This window comes from Dendropsophus ebraccatus, chromosome 4 (genome assembly GCF_027789765.1).
Source record: "Dendropsophus ebraccatus isolate aDenEbr1 chromosome 4, aDenEbr1.pat, whole genome shotgun sequence".
Lineage (NCBI taxonomy): Eukaryota > Metazoa > Chordata > Amphibia > Anura > Hylidae > Dendropsophus > Dendropsophus ebraccatus.
In genome coordinates this window covers 36,804,935-36,822,598 of record NC_091457.1, presented here as the reverse complement: position 1 = coordinate 36,822,598, position 17,664 = coordinate 36,804,935, and the positions used below count along the sequence as shown (strand labels likewise).

The 17,664-nt window shown below is 42.8% G+C and overlaps 1 protein-coding gene across 1 annotated transcript in view; it reads left to right on the top strand.

Annotated features, from left to right (window-relative positions):
• Positions 1 to 6: 6 nt before the first annotated feature.
• CAPN1 (calpain 1) overlaps positions 7 to 17,664 on the top strand; it is a 39,638-nt gene continuing 21,980 nt past the window's right edge. The window contains exons 1-4 of the mRNA XM_069965566.1: positions 7 to 268; positions 2,216 to 2,512; positions 12,279 to 12,348; positions 15,190 to 15,308. Of these exons, the coding sequence (XP_069821667.1) occupies positions 2,246 to 2,512; positions 12,279 to 12,348; positions 15,190 to 15,308 (456 nt within the window). The 5' untranslated portion in view covers positions 7 to 268; positions 2,216 to 2,245. The remainder of the gene's footprint in view (positions 269 to 2,215; positions 2,513 to 12,278; positions 12,349 to 15,189; positions 15,309 to 17,664) is intronic.

The following is a 17,664-nucleotide window of genomic DNA, read 5'->3' as shown; positions in this document are numbered from 1 at the left end:
CAGACACAGGAGATGGAGACATCATACAGCACACACTGACAGTAGGCAGGGTCTGACAGGAGAGACAGCTGCTGGGAGAGCCAGGCTCAGGGAGTGTCTGCTGAGAGACAGCCCCAGGGAGTGTCAGAGAGACTGGCAGAACAGGGAGGAGACTGCAGCAAGAGCAACACAGCCAAAAAGATTTACCAGGAAGGGTGAGACTGCGAAAGCTGCAGTCTATTCCACACCAGGAGACCCTCAGTAGCAGCCACCAGGGTCATCAGCACAGGTAGGTGCCAAAAAGTAACCCCTGCCTGTCTGCAGGAAGACCCTCCCTTTGTTGTGATATTTTAAGATTTGTGTGGGAGTGTTCATTGGGATAGTACATTTAAGGTAAGTAACACGACTGCATTGTGGGCCCCGATAAGTTATGCAAATAGGTATTTTGCAACTTAAAATACAGATATAGCATTCGCACTGGTACACATTGTTTTTATTGACATACAGTATAGATGTAGCAGCATTAAGTTTGCTTCTGCATTGCTTCTGCATTGTAATAAGTGCAATAGATTTACCTGCAGTCCTATGTAAAACTGCAACTAACACGTTGTGATATCCTAGGTTTTATGTACCGTATGTAAATATAGCACAAGTGCACAATTGTTTAACAGTAGTGCCTTCCCTCCTCTATAGAGAAAGACAGCAAACATGTTAGAGCTACTAGCTATCTATCACTTCCTATAGCAGTGAATAGTTCATCAGGCTAGTCACTGCTGCATCATGAGCGTGAATCATTCCTTACTGCTGTGCCTAAGCTGCTTAGCTCTGCTACATCTCCAGCATTGTCAATGGGAAAATAGTAACACTTCTATACTTATGGCCGTTATATTTATATATATATATAGAATATTTTACATATTTTTCATGGAATGAATGTGGAGTGCACTATGTATGGACAAATCAGTAGACAAATAAATATATATCATAACTGCTGTCTGTGCCAGAACTCAGATCATAGCACAACCTGCCAGTCTGTGCCTCACCCAAAGAAAAAAAAACTGCTGAGGCCTCCTGTGCACCGGTTTATGCAACATAAAGCACATGCAAATGCCATTGACATAGGTTAGTTGTAGAGCTCAGTATGACTATGGGTTATATCCAGCTCTTCACCACGATGATGATGATGATAAATAACCTGTTCTGGAGGCTCATACTTACCCTAAAGGGTGAGTATATTTTATAGGATAAAATATATAAGAAACATACAGGGAACAGACAAGTTAAAAAACCATTAAATACACAGTACTCACCTGACTCCTTGCGATGGTCTCGGGTCCCTGCTGATTTCCACTTCCTGGCCCCATGTCGGATTTACAGGAAGTGGGCACCCAGCCATCAATGTCCACAGCAGTGGTGACCGGCATCAGACAGGTATTGGCATTGTGTCAAGTTTTAGCGTTAGATTTTTGGCTGGGCCTACAACCAATCAGATCTTTTATTCTGTAACCTGCACAAAGAATGTAAATTAGAGTTTCATAGACTCTCGTCTATGGAGCTTCTGGACATTACTAGATTCAGCACTTACTTGCCACATGGAGAATTAATGGAGTGCTGGCTATGAACGCAAAGCGCACTCCATTCATTCCATGGTGCGATTTCCTTCCATTGTATGGATCAATGGTGGTCCAACGCTCTATTTATCCGCTATGGGCCTTCAAAGCATTGCCAAGTGTTGAGCTAAGACAACAAATGGAATGTAGTGCTGGCCAAACATACATAGTGAACTCTGCTCATTCTGGAGAACATTTCACCTCAATATGGATTGGGGGGATCCCAGTGGTCACAACGCTACTGGTCCTCATGTATATAAAGGGGTATTCCGATTTCTGTAGTACATATCCCTTCCATATCTACATTTGTCAGGAACACACACCCCATTTAGATGAGGAGATAAGGTGTTGACAATTTTTTTAAGGTCTTCACGATCCCAGTGATTGACTGATTACTGAGTCATTTACATGGGGGCAATACTGTACCTATCCTTGATGGGTCTATAGAAGCCTTTCCATTTACTCAAACACCTATGGGTAGCCCAACAGTTGCTGTAACCCTTTCCTTGATGCCCACTACCCCCTAACAGTAATGTGTACATTGGGAAAGAATGTGCTCATGATTCATCCTCTTTTTAGAATAATCTTACTTTGTGAATTTAAAATAAATTACTATTATGTTTTAGGCGTAGACGGAGATCTGCTGAAGAGCCAAGATGTCTGAGGAAGTGATTGTTCCAGTGTACGCTACAGGGATCTCTGCCCAGCTGCAGAAGCAACGGGACCAGGAGCTGGGCATAGGAAAACATGAAAACGCTGTGAAGTTTTTAGGTCAGGATTTTGACCGGATTCAGCAAGAGTGTTTACAAAATGGGACTCTCTTTAAGGATGACACCTTCCCTCCTTCTGCCTACTCGCTGGGCTTTAAGGAGCTCGGTCCAAACTCATCGAAGACTTATGGAGTTAAATGGGTCCGGCCTACGGTAAGGAACTAAATTCAGTAGAATACAAAAACTAATTATTTTTTTTAATGCTTTTTTAAATGATGTTGCCAGATGTAACTTTGAAGTCTACAGTAATATATAGATATGTTTACTTACGCAGTGTTTGGATTTTTGGAGGGGCATTGTTGTAGTGTTTTTGGGGTCGGTACATTTTTATGAAAGTACATAATGCTCATAGAATGTTGTGTTTTTATCTGACATTGTCTCCATTAGGCTTCTATAGGGAACTTTAAAAATGCCAGGCCTGTATAAAAAGTTACAGAATAAAATCCATAAACCGCTTGGGATTTTATATGTGTAAAGCGCAGTAAAAAGTGTATGTATATGTAATTGAGGCATTAATAGATCAACTCCAGATGCACTTGACTACACATGCCATTGCATATAAATGCTCATATGGACCTGATGCTTATGTTATTCTCTATGTATAGAATTTGTTTATATACATGGCTCTGTAAACAATTCCTGCACACCAGCCTAACAACCTGGGAGCCTGACATAAATCAGTATTCCAACTTAATTAACTTATGAACTGTGTATAAGGGATAAGTGTTAAGCCCCTATTCCACGGACTGACATGAGGAGCAAATGTGCGCTGTCAGCGCTCGTGTACTCCTCGTTCCCCGCTCACCGCCGCCGCTATCCCAGGCGGCAGCAGCGAGCGGGTGAGTCCGGGGAGGGCCAGGGGGAACTGCGGAGGGGCTGCCCGGGTGATCGCTAGATCGTCCGGGCAGCCCATAGCATACAGCAGCGTCTGCTGCCGCCACTCCTATTCCAGGGAGTGACGGCAGCAGATCTTTGCTGTATCAGTCGTTTGTTTTTCAACGTGTTGACTGCAACGATCAGCCGACATGGACAATGTCGGCTGATCGTTGCCCTCTCGTTCCCTCGTTGCCCTCGTAATGGCCGATAATCATTCCGTGGAATAGGGCCTTTAGACCGCGCCAGGGGTTCTGGCTGCTGCCCCCCCCCCCCCCATTATTTCGTAAATCAGGTCCCAACTCATTTAGATTGAATGGAGCAGCTGGTCTGCATGCGCACCTCTACTCTATTCAATACCTATGAAGATGCTGGATGGAGACAAGCCCTGTACCAACAGACGGGACCTCTCGAAAGTTGTTCCAATGATTGTCTATGAGAATACTAAGGAAAGTTGAGTACAGTGCTTGGTTTATAGCAAATTAATGGAGCTGCAGCATGCATGCATGCCCGACCATCACTCCTTTCTAAAGGGAGGCTTGAAAACCCTGTTCTCAAGATGATGGGAACCCCTACAGTCATACACGTATCCCCTATTCTGTAAATGGGAGATAAGTGTTAATGGTTGAACAATCTCTCAATCCTACCAGGTCATGTTTTCATTAGTCCATGGAGGGAGAAAAGCAGGGACTAAAGCCAGTTGCGCTGCCAGTCATCACTCTATTAATCACAAATAAATGGGGCACTTTGTGACTCACAGGTGACCATAACCCTGCAGTTGCAAAAGTCCATTTAGGACAGATTTTTTTGCGACTGTGCAGTGATGGTTGCAGCCGCTTGTGATTGCAACGTGACCCATTCATGTGTATGAGAGATGGAGTCTAATAACCGGGCAATGGGTAGCGCAACACAGTGGTTCAGTATAATAGGTTAGTCTTGTGTAAGTAGAATAATGTAAATGAAATGTTTTTTTCTACCATTTGCACAGAACTTTCATCATATTATATAATTTTCTGCAAGATAATTCACAATGAGGACTTGAGTTTCTAATTAGCGTTGCTAAATTCCCAGTGATCAAAAAATATTTTCCTCTGACATAGTGACAAGAACAGAAGAAAGATAGATATGGGCCATCACACCACACCCATCATAGCATGTCATACATGCATACTGCTGCTCTTATCCGACTCTAGCTGAAGAATGATAGAGACAGACACAGGTGGAAGTCTTCTATAGAACTTACAGTATATAGTCTTATATAGCACCTGTCATCTCTACTGATGTATATGCTGTAATAAATACTTTCATTTCCAAAAATAATGAATTGATGGTTTTTACCATTCATCTTGTTGGTGAGACCAGCACAGTTTGAAGCTCCTTACGGTGACTCTGTTGGCAAGGGGAAGGGTAAAGCCCAGTTTGCAATGTATCTTTACATTTTTAGGCTATGTTCACACTACGTATATTTTCGTAAAACTACAGCCATTGCTGCACATTGATTATTACTAAAATATACGTTACCTGGCCGTCTATGGGATTCCAACCGGAGCGTTTACACATTGTATAAACTCCGGCTGGGATCCCTAGCGGCGCCGCAAACAACTGACATGTCAGTTTTCAGCGGCCGCTATTCATTGAATAGCGGCCACAGAAAATCCTGTCAGTGCACACTGGAGCGAGCGGCTCTGGCCACACGCTCCATAGTGTGCAGTGGGGAGTTCTGATGCGAGCATGCACGGATGTGCCCGCATCAGAACTCTGCAGCGCTAAAGATTATCCGGCAGTAGTCACAGAACGGCCGGTCTCTTACATTGTATGAACATAGCCTTAGCAAGAATAACAGAGGAAATGTACAAGGGGAAGAGTAAAAAAGTATGTACTAAAACAGATCTGTCATTACAGTTGACATGCCCTCTTTATTTTTAAGTGTATCTGTCATTAGAAAAAACTTTTGATATAAGTGTTTAGACAGAATCCGGAAGAAGTTCACACGCAGCACGTTCTCTCCCGACTCTGTGTTATGTAACCTGGATGGCAGCATAATGTAAATCTATGGTGCCAGACAGACACGGCACGGCAGCATGGATTTCTCCCAGCACCTTCTCTTAATCAGTTGCAGTCTAAAAGCCTAGGGGGAGATTTTTCAAAGGGTGTAAAATATACATGCAAAATGTTGGCTGATTGTGGTCTTTCAACATGTTGAAATGCAATGATCAGTGCAGCGGTGGTCTGCTGCTCATCGTTCCCTGTAATAGGAGAGGTGGCAGCAGACCGCTGCTGACTTCAATTGGCGGCGCGGGTGATCTCCGACTGTTCCCCGCTCGCTGTCTGTGTATGTAATAGCATAGAAAGCGAGCAGGGAACAAGGGGCAAGCGAGTGCTGACCTGATATCCCCTTATATCGGAAAGTGTAATACGGTGTCTGATTGGGGATGACCCAACTGGGATTAGAATAGAATACCGTTAGAATAGAGCATCCTGTGGTTAGGTGACTACTGTTTGTCACTCATTTAGTTCATGTTTATTGTACTTGTTTTTATCTTTTGTTCCAGTCTGTTTCTATTTTCTGGCTTTAATTTTATTATTTCACTTTTTGTTCATTGTTATGGGGGCAGACATATTGCCTGGACTGTTCTTAACAGCATTTAGTGACATGCTTTACAGCTAGACTCGTGGACATAGATGACAATAGACAGACTCTCTCCCCCTGAGATGAATGTGAAAGCGACTCACAACCTGACACCCCCCCCCCCCAAACCGCTTGTACCGTTGGATAGCTGATGTCCTGTGTCAAATTGGCGTTGCCTAGATTGTCTATGCCCTAGGATTGCGACGCCCCTCTGTCCCTTCTCCCCACCCCCTTCACCATTTATCCTATTCATCACCTGTCCGAACACTGCACAGGTGCCTTAACGATCCAGCTCATGTGCAGTGTTCACACAGGTGATGAATAGGAGAAAATGTTCCAGGGGTATTCCTAATACTGTGGAGGGCAGGGAGGAGGGACGGAGAGGTGTCGCAATCCTAGGGCATGGGTACTCTAGGCCACACCAATTTGACACAGGGCTGCAAGTTTAAAAGTTTTTTTTAGCACAATAACTGCCTCACCTGCCGAATGGACCCCAGGACAGATCTTGGATTAAAAGCAGCTAACCAAAGGTACAAGGGGTTGGGGGGGGGGCAGATTGTGATACAGAGTTGCTTGAAACATCATTGAGTGTGCTCTGTGACCTTTGAAAAGGTCATTCCACAGGGAGCTGCTATTGTCTCCTTTATCTACTGGTGTCACATATTGCTGCAGTGCTGTAAAGATCACTTCACAGCAGCCTCCTCCTATCAAAACAGACACAACAGGAAGTCTCAGCTTAATTTTTGACCCAGTGGTGAGAATGAAAGCTGCAACATCTCAGGATTATTTTATAATATTGATAGACAAAGGGAAAATTTGAAGAAATATCCCAAAAAATATTTTAACATAAAAACATTATTTAAACAATAAGTAATTTACTGATGACACATTCCCTTTAATAGGTACAACGCCCTGAAATTAATGGTGCTTCAATAATAGATAATAATATTAGACTTAAAGGAGTTATCAGGTGCTACAAAAAAAAACATGGCCACTTTTTCACCACTCTTGTCTCCAGATTGGGTGGGGTTTAAAACTCGGTTCCTTTGAAGTAAATGGAGCTTAAAGCGACTCTGTACCCAAAATTTGACCCCCCAAACTGCTTGTACCTTCGGATAGCTGCTTTTATTCCAAGATATGTCCTGCGGTCTGTTCGGCAGGTGATGCAGTTATTGTGCTAAAAATTTACTTTTAAACTGGCAGCCCCGTGCCCTACGGGCGTAGCCTGGATTGTGTATGCATGAGGCTGGCACAACCTCTCTGTCCTCCTCCCGCCCTCCTCATCATTAGGAATGCTCCAGGCAGATTGCCTCCTATTCCCGACCTGTGGCAGCCCGGCACATGGGCTGGATCGTTAAGGACCTGTGCAATGTTCAGCGTGGAGAAAATGTTCCAGTGGCATTCCTAATGATGAAGAGGGTGGGGAGGAGGGACGGAGGGGTGGTGCAAAGTTAGGGCACAGATACCCCCGTAGGGCAGGGGGTTGTAGGTTTAAAAGTTGTTTTTAGGAAAATAACTGCATCACCTGTCGAACGGACCGCAGGACAGATCTTGGAGTGAAAGCAGCTATCCGAAGGTACAAGTGGTTTGGGGGGGTCAGATTGTTGGTACAGAGTCGAGAGTCGCTTTAATTGCAAACCACACCTAAACTAGAGACGAGTTGGGTAAAAGTGGACATGTTTTTGTAGCGCTGGATAACCCCTTTAAAGATAAAGAGCTTTGCCATTGTTCGCAGCAGCAGAGCCAGGGAGTCAAATACTGTAGTGCTACAATTCCCCCAAGAGGAAGACTATGACTAATATAAACCACGGATAGTGTAATTTTCATGTTTTTTTTTTCTTTGTATGTTATGTTGCCAAAGTAGTGCACAATTGGGTGGGTCTAGCTGAAAAACAGGCTAGGCAGTGGTGACTGCTGGAGTGGGGAAGGCAGTGCTTGTCTTGTAAATGTCACTGTATCAGAACATTTGCACATCTGCACATTGGTTACATGGTTATCACATTCAATAATGAGATTACAAAGTGTGCTTGTAACACTACATTACACTGGGCGCTATGCAGACATCGAATATTTACATTGCATACTTGTCCTAAACTTTACACCACCCTGTGTGGCCGAAGGGGTTCTTTAAGGTGTGCGTAATGGCCACAGAGCCAAGGTGTACACACCATAAAGGCAGTCCATGCACCTGCTGTGGGACACTGCAGAGAATGGGCACATCCTGGAGGGTAAAGAATTAAACCCAACCCTAATGGGAAGAATATTGGGGGCAAAAAAAGTCTTCAAGTCTCAAGGTGGTATGGGTGTTGTTGTGTAACCAGCCCAAGTAGGAGCCTTATTGTAATTCTTAATATGGGGCCTCTATGTATGGTCAAGGTCAATTGGCCCCTAGAGATGAGCGACCTGGGTTCGGGTTCGAGTCCATCCGTTGTCTGGAAAACATGGATACAGCCAATGACTATATCCATGTTTTCCACATAGCCTTAAGGCTTTATCCAACTTCAGCAGCCACCGCTAATCAAATGCCGAAAGTTTGGGTTCGGATGGACTCGAGAGTGCTCGAGGTTCGCTCATCTCTATTGGCCTCATAAAAACAACCTTACAAAAAAAACTAAAAGAAATCTCAAGGGAGAATCTGGAATAACTGATAAATCAATAACAACAAGGCCTGGAATACAAAACACCCCTTAGAAGACGCCTCAATAAAATGTAACCTCTATTCTGAATATTTAAAATATAATATGGCAAATAAAGTGAAGTCTAAAAACCTTTCAAACCCAACTGTCTATGGAAATATAATAATATACGTAGCTATAAGCCCTTGCAGCAATCTGACAACAGGGAGACCTGCAGATATTACACTGATCAGACAGTGGGGAGAATATGTTAAAATGGTAAGTGTCAAAGTCCCTTCAACATGTTTCGTCGTGCTCTCACAACATCCTCAGGAAGAGCATATGGCTATAAAAACAACCTTAGGCCTCATTCACATGGTCAGCCGGCCAGCCCACATGTTTTTGGCACGGGGGGAGGAGGCAGTAGTTGTCGTCTGTGCTCCTATCATCTCTGTTGTCAGCCGGTGGGGGTGGTCCATGCCGCGATCCGCGATTGGCACGGATCGTGTCAATGGCTGCATTCATTTGAACGGGTCCTAAAATTGTCTGTGGTCGCAAATCTGCAACCACAGACAATTTTACAGGGCATGTAAATGCAGCCTTAGACGCAACTCATAAGGCATATGAGAGTTGGGTGGTAACTCTGAAATTCTGCCAGTGAAGGTCTGTAGACAAATGGGAACCGATCCTGGGTACTACTGTTAAACACATATTTAGAAGTCATCCTACCAGAATTCTAGCCGGGGGCCACAAAGAACATACTAAAGTGACTCATCCACATATACAAGGTGCACCACTAAATGTTTGACAGTATGCTGAGGTGGCTCCAAGCAAGACTGAGCAGGCATTGCGAAGAAAAACAGGATCTGTGACATTCTACTGCTTTATCACTGACCCTGCTAACCCTTGCTTTCTTATATACAAAGAGAAAAGCCTGACAGGTCCAAGTTACCGCACAGTATGTTTGCTTTAACCTTTGTGTCTCAAAGCTGCACATCAGGAAGGGCTTTTATATGAATGATGGAGTTGTCTTCCATTCCTATATCTAGTCCAGTCTCAACCCCTTTTAAAATATTTATGGTTAAATTTAACCCATTTAAACAGTAAATTTACTGACATCAATAACCATGAACTTATGTTTATGTATTTTTTTCATACTTCTACATACCTTTATTTGGACATATTTTTTTGTTGTCTAACATCTAACCAGTAAAAGCAAGTTGTGGACAAGTGATCTTGTTGGTTTCTGATAAACCTCTCTATGACAGGATAATTGACAATTATTTGCATTAACTTGCTGTATTTTGCATTATCTGGGAGAGCGGTATTTCAGGTTCCGGTAGCTTAAAGACAATCTCCAGCCAAAAACTAAAAACATTACTTTGAGATTCCAACTACCAAACCACACCCTAACCACACCTTCTACTATGTGCCTAACTAAATGATCACGTGTGGCCAGTTCTCAATTATTTTCCCACAATTTAGCATCGACAATACAGTATGTGTCTGGTGTCCCATATACTAATAGACCTGCTATCTGTCCACTTCTATTAAGGCCCTATTACATGGGCCAATTCAGAGGAGGAAGCGAGCGCTCGCTTGTTCCTCCTTCCCTGCTCACTGCCGACACTATTACACGTGCCGACAGCGAGTGGGGGAGAACAGAGAGCAGCAGTATGCTGCCGCTCATAGCAGATAGCAGCAGTCTGCTGCCGCTTCTTTTACATAGAACAAGGGCAGATTGTTGCTATTGTTGTCTTTCGTCTTTCAACGTGTTGCGTGTTTCCACATGTCGGCTAATCATTGCCTTTTATTACACACAGTGATTATCGGCCATAACGGCTCTGTGTAATAGGGACTTTAGGCAAACTTTAGTCATTACTGTCAACACTCCAAGGATATATGGGCAATGAATGACTTGTCTTCTTGGACCACCTAAGGGTTTTTAAAGCCAAAGCCAGGAACAGACTTTAAACAGAGAACAGGTTATAAAGGAAAGATTGAGATTTCTCCTCTTCTGAAATCCATTCCTGGTTTAGGGCCCTATTCCACCAGACGATTATCGTTAAATCGTTCGAATCTAAACGATAATCGTTCGGTTGAAATGCAGTTAACGATTAACGACCGAACGAGAAATCGTTGATCGCTTTATAAGACCTGGACCTATTTTTATTGTTGCTCGTTCGCAAAATCGTTCGCATTGAATAAGATGTCGTTCGGTCTTTCGCAGTAGATACAAACGCAATAGCGAAGAAATAGCGAAGAAAAAAATATCGCAAATACGATTATAAGTAACGATTATCGTTCCATGGAAATAAGTGAACGTTTTCAGGTCTTTCGCAGTAGCGGTCGTTTGAGATCGTTAATCGTTAACGATTATGCGAACGATAATCGTCCGGTGGAATAGGGCCCTTAGGCTTCAATAATCTGTCAAATAATCTGTGTCTGTAAAGGCCCCCTAAGAGAGCCCATTAGAATAGAAATTCTTTATATATGTCAGAGCAAAACAATCTGACTGGGCTTCCATGCCATACCACGGTTCCAAGGGGCACTGCATTAATTCCAGGAAATTACAACTAACACAGTTTTGTTATTGAGGGAAATTGTAGGAACATCATCTTTTCCTCATTTATCAAACGCAATACACATGTATGATTTGTATATGTTTTCACTATGCAAATGACAAATGTTTCCCATTAGACAAAACAACAACGATATACAAACGGTGATAAATCTTGTCATTCAGCCTGTTTGGCATCTGCGAAACACTGCACACTATGAAAACACAACATATTGGAAGGTTTGTGAAGGCAGAGAGGTAAGGTAAAATCGGCGGAATTCTGCCGCGGAGCTCTCTGCCGTGGGATCCCGCCTGTTTCAGTGTCTCTATGGGAGGGTTTGCGCACCTCCACTCCCGACGCTGTCTGCGCAAAGAATTGACATGTCAATTCTATGAGCGGAGGCTTGCGAACCCTCCCATAGAGACACTGTTGGACACAGAGGCAGGCTATATTACGCGAATTCCGCTGATTTTACTCAGTGGGAACATACCCCAAAGGTAGCCTGTTTGGCCATTATCTATCCATCCTTATCCCCCCATAAACATTTGACTCGGCCAATCGTTCATGTATTTTGATTGGCCATAAAGCTACTGCCAGACTCCTCTAGTGGCAACTAATCTCCCCTAACAAAGGGGTTTAGAAGGCCACCATGGTCATCTGGTCAGACAGATTCTACTAAAAGTGTCAAATGCGTATGAGCGCCTTATAATTTGGGTATAGCTTTTATTCTTAATGGACACATGACAGAGACGGGACTTATAATAGGGTCCATACATTTTTTGTTGTGGTGTTGAAGTAAAGTGTTGCAGACCACTCTATTCTCCCATCGTAAACAACAGCATCCTGAGAGAATGGAACACACATGCACAGAGCTAAAACTTCAAAAAAATATACCACCTAAAATGCAGTTTGCAGCCTGCTTCTAGGCTCAAATGTTCATCTGGATGTATTAGAGATGAGCAAACCTCAGAAGGATCCGAGCGTGCAGCATTTAATTACCGGTGACTGAAGAAGGTTGATGCAGCAATAGGGAGTCTGGTTTTCCAGGCAGCCTCAGGGCTGCATGCAACTTCTTCAGAATCCAAGTGGGCTCATCTCTAGAGTGTATTGTATCCTCTCTAATACATGCTGGATATAAGGCCTGTGTGTTCAGGGACCTAATGGAATAAAATTTAGAAATTGAGGAATTGAATATAATCCACTGTCTACTGCTAATTCTTTGTTCTCTTATTGTTTTCCAGCAACTTGTTTCAAACCCCCAGTTTATCGTGGATGGTGCCACAAGAACAGACATCTGCCAAGGAGCTCTTGGTAAGTCAGAAGGGTTAGTGGGGGTGGAAAAGGGGCAACCAAGTTAGAGAAAAATGCTAGATGTCTTATTCTCGGAAGGATGGCTTGGAAATTGCCGTCAGGTTTAATACTAAAATGCGCTCTTCAGCAAGGCCAAGTTAATCATTGTATCCCATAATATGTGCTCTTGATAGGTTTTACAGGCATATATTGTATCTATTGGTTGGAAACAGTATTGTTTGTCAGGTTTTGTTGATGGTAACATTAAAATACTGTATGATATGTCACTGCCACCTCACAAGAGCTTTCTTTTCAGCCCAATTTTTTGCCTCTTTGAGGGGCTGTTTAATGCATGTAATTGTATTAGGGTATTATGTGATTATTTATGTGATTTTTTAGATATATCATAGTGATAGTTTCTATTTCTATTTAGTGATTGTTTTTTTCATATTTGCAGATCTGCAATTACGGACAAATTTAGGGACCATTGATTTCAATTGCTTCTGTATTTTTACGGAATCATAATTTGTAAAAAATGTTGCAGCAAAAAAATGCATATATAGGTCTATAGGAGCATCTGTAATTTTTGCGGATCCGTAATTTTCATGGAAGAAACATCTGTAACGTTTGCAAATCCGCAAGAAATGTGGATGAGTAATCATTTTAAACCATTCCCACTTAGTTAACTATCACCTTCCTTTTCCTTGCTGATCTACAATAAATCTGGATTACGGATGCATTACAGACCAATTGTATACGGATTGCGGATGAAGATTGTGGACAAGTGCAGACATCATATACGGTTTACAATTCTGGGGGTACATACATAGACAAAAATCAGACATTACAGAGATATACATATAATTATCCATACATGAGGAGTGAGGGCCCTGCTTGCATGCATGAGCTTACACACTATGAGACTATGAGTTTTAACTTTATAATAACCACAGCATTCATGGTCAAGTTAAAGGAGGCAGCACTTACAAGTATCGATGACCCATTCCAGTAAAACTCATTATTACTGAAACATTTAGCAAACGCGGAGAACATACAAACGCTTTGCAGATGTTGTCCTCGGTGGAGACTGAAGCCAGAACTCCAGTGTTGCAAGGCAATTTTATGGACTGTCAATGCTATTAGCAATGTCTTTGCACAATCCTGGCAACTTTAAGTGTTTGGCTGATGCAGAAGAGACGTAATATGTTGCTAGAACCTTCAAGTTGGTGCAACCAGAACAAAATGGCTTTCTAGTGATGGCAGTTTTGAGGGGGGAGTTCTGTACCTAGATGGGGGGGGGGGGGGGGGAGGCGCTCCAGGGTTTGAAGTGTGGGCGTGTGAGGTTGTGGTTTTATTTTGGGTGTGTGACACAGGGATTCCCTCAGGCATCACTCCCTCCTCCTGCCTGACATTTCTCTTCTGTGAGTCACTGTTCTTTGGCTCAGGCGTGTCTGTGCATTTATACAATACAGAGCTAACATGCTAGATCCACTGTGCTGTGAACTTTGTGCTTCCATGATAGATATATTCCTTACTATACGACTGGTTACATTTTTTTTTTCTTAAGACATTGACATGCTTTTGTGTTTTTTTTTCCGTCTTTTTTAATCCTACACGTTCAGCTTCTCATGGCTACTGAGTCACATTTTCATGTATATCTGACTGTTTCTAATATTCCTCTGCAGTTGTATCCAGTTACTTTAGTACCGCATTCTCGCTCCTTCCCTCCCAGTCTGTAATTCTAGTTTCTACCTCTCTAAATTATTACGGCACAGATACACTGATCAATGTCATCATGTGAGCTACCAGATGACCTCTATATGTTAGTTTACAACCACATTCTCACGCAGACAGCTCTCCACATTCTGATGTGGCTGCTCCTGTCATTGTGGCTGGTGACCACATTTAGTCACAGGGCTCCTAATACATGTGACGTGTAATTACAATCCTATCTTTGTTCACACTAAATTGGTTGCCACTTAATTGGTTGAGTGTATCTGAACCCACATTCACTTTGTTAACCAGCAAATGTTTACCATTCATTGCTAAGGAGATGACGGTGTCATAAAGTCCCCATACACCCTATACTATTGTCGGCCATATTTTTGTTGGTTGAGATAGGGGTTGAACGTGATTGAAAATCACTGCCTGACCTTTTTGTTCTCAGAGAGACAAGGTGAGCTCTCTGGCTGCAGCTCAACCCTCCCCTACCTATAGAGAACAAAGGTATGCTCAGCCTTGCCAAAGGTTTCTGTGAAAGGGAAGGACAGAAGATATAACAACACATCAAAAGTTTTGATTAGGGAATTTGATTGAGACCCCCACCAATCACTAGATATAGACAGGAGTGGTGTGTATTAAGCGTGTCCCCTCATAGCTCTGTCTGTACAACCGAGATACACTTCTATAGAAAGTCAATGGGACTGCCTTCTGCCAAACACAGAGGGTGGGAAGAAGCAGCACTTCTTCCCCCCTGTTCTTAACTTTTGACATATCCCTACACCTCTTGTGGTGACTTATCTCGAGGAAATACAGAAGGATCAGGTTATTACATTCAATATGCCCAATCCTTCTTTCCCCAACAGCATGTTTCAAGGGACAATTTATATTCGCAGACCATCATGTATGGGGGCTTTGGTCCCATCATTTTGTATGCGGGTGGCTCCTTAGGTCAGTAATAAATGAGTATAGCCTTGTGCAGCATGATAGTAGGCATAATTTCAGTGTTCATTGTGTTCATTTGCGTACCCTCTCTACACCGTTACCTTAAATATATTTGGTATTTTTTTGTTAGTTTCTATGTTTTTACTTCCTTTCATCCATTGAAGTCTCAGTTTGATGAGTTTGGCTTGTTCTTCCTAGGTGACTGCTGGCTCCTCGCTGCTATCGCCTCCCTGACCTTAAATGACACCCTGCTCCACCGTGTGGTTCCCCATGGTCAGAGCTTTCAGCAGAATTATGCAGGAGTCTTCCATTTCCAGGTAATTTGCAAAGTTTACTCTATTTTACAAGTGTTTCTTTGTTAAATAAATCTTGTGGGCCAAACTAAAAATCTGAGGTTTGCCCAGGATACTTGGCACTATTCATGTAACCTGACCTTCTCCTATTGTGTTCTATTCAGACCAAAAGTAATTGTGTCATGTACGCTGGCTCTATCTATTCATTACAAATAGCAGAGAGCTGGGGCTGTGTGCGTGACAATTGCGGATATTAGGGAAGACCACAATGAAGAAGATGGACATATTTTTACATTTTATCTCATGGGCCTATAAGGAGATCAGGGGTAGAAATAAACACCACCATCCTAGGTAAAAGTTTGTGAATATTCCTTTGATAAGTGGAGAGCAGTGGTAAAGTGCTTCAAGTGAGAGGTTAAGAACACACCCATTATTGTTAGTATCACAATCTTTACTAGCCCCACAACTCCACCTTTAATATGGTATTAAAAAAATAAAATACAACTACGTTATGCTATCAATAGCCAATTCCCTGCACCTAGAGGACCCATTTCCTTTGATTGGCGTTTTCAAATTGTGAGGGCCTAAAGAATTGGTATCAACCTTATATACTCACCTACACCACTCATTGCCGAAATCTATTTGAAAACTCACATTCCCTCCTTGACTGCAAAGGATTGGCAGGAGGTAATGTCGTCACATACAGCTGTATCCCCGGCAGCAAATCATGAGATAATACAGCTCTGTATGATACGCCATAGCTACCTTACACTAGTACGCTTATTTTGTATGGGGAGAATGCTTTCAGACGAATGCCATAGATGTCACAGTCCTAGAGCTGAGCTTTGGCATCTAATTTAGCAGTGCCCATATGTCCAGTCCTTCTGGCAGAATTTTGTTTCCTTACTTAGAGTGCCTTCACACGTACCGTATCGCTGCGTTTTTAACACTGCATTTTTATTTTGGTGCGATTTTTACATGCGAGTTTTGATTTTCACATGAAAATCATGTGAAAATCGAAACACGCATGTAAAAAACGCAGCGATAAAAACGCAGCGATACGGTAACGCGTGAAGGCACCCTTAAAGAGATTCTTGATAAACCCATCCCTTAAGAACCATCAGTCTGTCTATTTGGAGTACTTGACGAGGAGACATGGCTGCATCATGAGACACTCTTTCTTAGGGAAATGTTATTTCTGGCATGCAAAGTCATTGCTCTAAGGTGATCACCACCCCTCCACAATGTCGAGATGGAAGACTATAGTCAATGGTGTGCTCCCCTTTGAACAACTAGTATATAAAGATAGAGGTCATCCCAAGAAATTTTATAGGGTTTGGGGCCCCTAGTGTTCAAACACACTGACACTATACTGTGTACACAACTATAGAACGAATATAGGGGGAGATTTATCAAAGGGGTGTAAAGTAAAACTGTCTCAGTTGCCCCTAGCAACCAACAAATTCCACCTTTCATTCCTCAAAGATTCCTTGGAAAATGAAAGGTGGAATCTGATTGGTTACTAGGGGCAACTGGGCCAGTTCTACTTTACACCAGTTTAATACATCTGCCCCATAGAGTCTATGGGCCCTATTCCACGGGACGATTATCGTTCAGATTATCGTTAAGTCGTTCGAATCTAAACGATAATCGTTCGGTTAAATAGCAGTTAATTATTAACGACCGAAGAAGAAACCGTTGATCGTTTAATAAGACCTGGACCTATTTTTATTGTTGCTTGTTCGCAAATAATTCGCATTGAATAAGACGTCGTTCGGTCGTTCGCAGTAGTGACGAACGCAATAGTGACGACAAGACCACCGCAAGAACGATCATAAGTAACGATTATCGTTCCATGTAAATGGGTGAACGATTTCAGGTCTTTCGCAATAGCGGTCATTTGTATTGTTTATCGTTACTGATTATGCGAACGATAATCGTCCTGTGGAATAGGGCCCTATGTTAGCGGCAGTATGTAGTTTGTATGTACTATGCAACAGATCTTGTTACACCATCCTGATAATCCAATACTTGATACTCTTGTACGTATGCATGTACAGTGCCCCGTGTGGGTGAGCAAGAATACATGATACTTGTATTTTGTGATATGTTTTATTGTTCTCTGCACAAAATTTAGTAAAATGGATTTAAAAAAAATAAAGTACACATCCAGCAGATTAAAGGAAGCCTGTCACCCCGGCTGCCAGGGTGAAGCCCGCCCGACCCCCGGTGGAGCCCCTTATACTTACCCCTTCCTCCAGTCATTCTCTATGGGCGTCGGACTCATCTCTGGTGAGCGTGCACCCGGCTTCCGACTGCGATTTCTCAGCGGGACGGGGTCCGAGACTGGGACTTCAAGGAAGTAGTAAGTATAAGGGGC